Source organism: Xyrauchen texanus, chromosome 46, assembly GCF_025860055.1.
Source record: "Xyrauchen texanus isolate HMW12.3.18 chromosome 46, RBS_HiC_50CHRs, whole genome shotgun sequence".
NCBI classification, from domain to species: domain Eukaryota; kingdom Metazoa; phylum Chordata; class Actinopteri; order Cypriniformes; family Catostomidae; genus Xyrauchen; species Xyrauchen texanus.
Window position 1 is genome coordinate 26,522,756 of NC_068321.1, and position 4,222 is coordinate 26,526,977.

Sequence of the window (4,222 nt, forward strand, 5' to 3'; positions counted from 1 at the left end):
TAACAATTAATGATTTGGTAGAAAGAGTTCTAATGTTTTTATATGATGTTTATCTTTAATTTGTATGTTTTGTTCAAGTTTGACCTTAATAAAAAAAAAATTCTAAATTATTTAGTGAGAGTTTTGTGTTTGGTAGTACGGGGAACAGTCTCTATGAGATATCTAGGTGATACAATCTCTGTGTGTTGTAGTTTATGTGACCTGTGTGACGTCTCAAGGCAGCTAGCAGATGTTCGGATTAACCAGTTTGTCTGTTTTCTGACCTAGGCCCCAGTTAGTCAAATACTATCATTATTAAGACTATGAGCCAAATTACTAGAGAGGAGAGCGGCACCTTCCCTGGAGGGATGGAGTCTGTCTCTATTTTGCAGGTCAGGTCTACCCCAAAAACTCTTCCAATTGTCTATAAATCCTATTTTATTCTCCGGACACACTCTACTATAAACCTCATCACCACAACGAGCAGCATCCGAAACAGTATCTACCGCCTTATCTTTTTCACTGACCTCCACTAGCTTTCGGATGCGTGTCTCTAACTCATTAACCTTCTCCGTCAGCCTGACTAATTCCTTACATTTATCACATGTGAATCCCTCACTGCTGATGGAGGAGGCTATTGTAAACATGTGACATGCAACGCAAGAAGAAATAACATGAGCGGATGCCATGACTTACCGCAATTGTTTGTTGTTGTTGGTTGTTCCTGAGCGGTTTCTAAGGTTTTGAGATTGATGTGAATCCCTCACGCAATTGCTTGTTGTTGGTTGCTCTCAATAATCCATGTAAAACAGAGGACAATAAAGAGTGTTCGCTGAAAAATGCATGCAGTTTAATCACAATAAAAATAGAAAGCGGATGCACGTGGAAAATGCACGCAGTTGAATCACGATAAAAGAATAATGCGTGCTGAAAAATGGCAAATGTTAAGGACTAAAGGCTGAAAACAGATTGTAAAGGGATTAATGTAAAGGAGGCGAGAACCGGCTTGACAATCTTAATAATATTGTAATGAAGAACTTAAACAAAAGACAGAAACACACACATATGATGGACAGCTAACCGTAAACACTCTCTCTCTGTCGCACAACTGTCCGCAGTCGGCCTTTATCCCTCTCGGAGGCTTGATTAGCCTGATAAGGGAACGGGTGTGTAGAATCACGACCAGGCCTGGCCTTCACCCTGTCACACAGATATATAAGCAATGCTAAAAAACTAGCAGGTTACAAACACAGACTGGAGCTAGGCGCCAGCAGCAACAGGTAAAATACACACAGATGAAATTATAGAAAAGTGGAAAAACCTGAAACGCGTTAAAATGACAAAGGATAAAACGATGAACGTATGAGAATAAGATTAAGCAATGCTAAGCAGTCAAAGCAGGCTGCAAACACAAACACTTGTGCAGCATGCCATCTGCAACAGGAAGGCCATAGACAGACAGACAGACAGACAGATAGACAGACAGATCAATCGATCATCTGTGGTTGAAACATAAAACTGCAAATGACTTTTACAGTTGGGCACTGCTCTTCTGTGTGGATGAATCTGAGGTTTACTCAATGTAGCTACACCAAGAGCCACTAATAGTAAAAAGAAAGTCCAACAAGACATATCAGAAAATTAGTAAGTAGCATATCGCTGCTGTTGTTTTCACCAACTGAAAGGATACTTTAAAATGAATTCTGTTACAAAAGCTAGGCAATGTTAACCAGCCGTATCTTTGTTTCAGGAAGTGCTGTAAACACTATGACGTAAGACTGACATTTCCTGCCAAATCGAAACCGACAGCTCTGCATTTAAACCATTATTTTAGGCATACCGGAGTGAATCGGGGTAAGATCTTACATTGGCTCTTTTTATCAACATTTAAATGTTTAGTTTCGCCAAAAATGACAATTCTGCACCTTCATGTTGTTGTAAACATGTTTGACTTTCGTTCTTCTGTGGAACACAAGGGGAGATCTTGAGCAGAATTTATAACTACTTTTTGAAGATCACATAAAAAGGTATATTTAGGAAAACTGTGGCTTTACTTCTCAGGTTGTAAAATGAAATTAATGAGGATCTTCACACTGATTCTTGCATTTCACATCACATCTCTACAACTAGAAGGTAATGTATCTGCTCTCCTATAAAGTGAGTTGAACCCAAAAGGAGATAATTATGTGAGTTTATGGATAAACTTCACTCACAAACCAAATATGGTCATGCTTACAGATCAATTATTTGACATATTGTTATCTATCCTGAAGTTTGAAATACTGTTGGTTTCACTTTCTCTTTCAGCTTCTCATGATGCAGATGTGAGAATCCTGATTGTTGGAATCAGAAGTGACTCTAGATTCAGAGCTGCAGATATTCTGTTAGGAAGGAAAGTCAGCAGACAGATGATGAAGAGTGAAGTCATGACAGATGAAGGTTGTAGTAATGATGCTGGTCACTGGACCAAACCTCTGTGAGAAGAATCCAGCGAGTCAGGACTTTAAAACAGCTCTGACTCTCTCTTCTCCTGGACCTCACGCTGTTCTGATCACCCTCAATCTGGACGATCTACAATCTGAAGAGTGTGATCTCCTCCAACAAGTCCAGGAGCAGCTGGGAGCACAAGTTCTGCGGTACTGCATCGTTGTTCTGCTCCAGAACGACCCGCAGAAACCTGACAGAAACATGGAGAGAGCTGGAGAAATCATCAACGCGTGTCGAGGCCGATTTCACATCATCACCGACTCTGAGCCGAAACCTGCTCAAACTACAGCTCTTCTAGACGAAATACTCAAGTTAGTTTGGCTCAATGGGGAAACATTTCACTCAACGTTGATTCAACGGTTAGAAACGGAACGGCTGGAACTTTTGGAAAGACTAAGAGAAATCGAGAGCATACTTCACAAAGAAGAAGAAAAGAAAGAAAACCCGTTCTCATCTGTAATATATGACACTTTAGGAGGCGACGTTGGGATTGTAGCATGGATTTTCATCATTTCAATGAACGCTGTTGTGGCTGGTACAGAAGACAGACAGATAATGTTAATTGTCACAAGATTGGGTTTAGCGGTTGTGTTTATGGTCACTTTAAGAAATGTTCTGAGTCCAAATATTGCTGTTCCAATCAATTTGGCCCGGGCCACAGCATTTACAGCAGTTGTGATACAAAAGAAAGAATCAATTTTACGGAGAAAAAAACAAAGTGATGAAGACGCAGAAACCTTTTATAATAATTTTAGGACTAATCCTTGGAACAGTTACTAGCGTTTGGTCGTGGTCAGATGTGCTTGTAGCATGTTGTGCTTCTCCTGGAGTCACAATCAGTGTTTTTGCATTCTTAAATCATTACTTCACATTCAATGAAATGAATAACAGAGAAACTCTGACGTTTGCGCTCAAGTTGTTTTTCTGTTGTACAGTCGGAGCGACACTCTCAATGTGTTGTGTGACTGTGATTACTCTGATTGGGGTGAAGATGACAATAATTCTGCTAATTATAGCAGTTATAATTGTGTGCTTCTATTTTAAGCATAAAACACCCGAGGTTTTATTTAATTTATTTATTGCTATAATTATTTCATATATTTTTGTGCTCGTTGGTTCCATCATTTTAATTTTAAAACATTTCTTCCATGTTTTATAACATGTTACTGTTTAGTTCTTCAATAGTAATTGACAGAATCTTTAATGCCCTTGTCTGAACACAGTTATGTTAATATTTGAGTTTGTGTTAATTATGATGTTGTTATTAGACTAAAGCATCACATCATAATTATCTTTTCCAAATTGAACCTATTTACTTTCTTAATGTACGCATTCCTGATCTTATTGTGAATGATTCATCTGTATTTCAAAAAATGTAATCATCTTTAATCTTGTAATCATTTATCAAAATGTAACAACTTGCTCCGCTTCTAAAACGACTTTCCTTTTCTGATGACATCACCAATCCACTCTTATTTTTCAAGCCTTCCAACCAACCAACTGGCTCCATTCTGCTATGATACGCCCACTTTTCATCTGTCATATGAAATACATCAGAGTATACTGAAGTAAAATGGCTTCATGTTGTCTTTAACCCCTGATTTTTGGAGATTTTGCTACTTAAAAACATCTATGATTGGCTAACTATCACTTAGCATGTGAAATGAGTTACCATTTTCACTTACAGGCTGTGGGTTTGCTTTCAGCTATAATATAGTTTGTGCTGCTCCTTTTTTCAATAACAGCCAATTTGTTT

The 4,222-nt window shown here is 38.4% G+C and overlaps 1 protein-coding gene across 1 annotated transcript; it reads left to right on the forward strand.

Annotated features, from left to right (window-relative positions):
• Positions 1-1,763: 1,763 nt before the first annotated feature.
• LOC127638187 (uncharacterized) lies at positions 1,764-4,015 on the forward strand. The gene is made up of 3 exons (XM_052119611.1): positions 1,764-1,833; positions 2,041-2,112; positions 2,287-4,015. The coding sequence occupies exon 3, from the start codon at positions 2,413-2,415 to the stop codon at positions 3,244-3,246; it is 834 nt and encodes a 277-aa protein (XP_051975571.1). The 5' UTR covers positions 1,764-1,833; positions 2,041-2,112; positions 2,287-2,412; the 3' UTR covers positions 3,247-4,015.
• Positions 4,016-4,222: the final 207 nt, after the last annotated feature.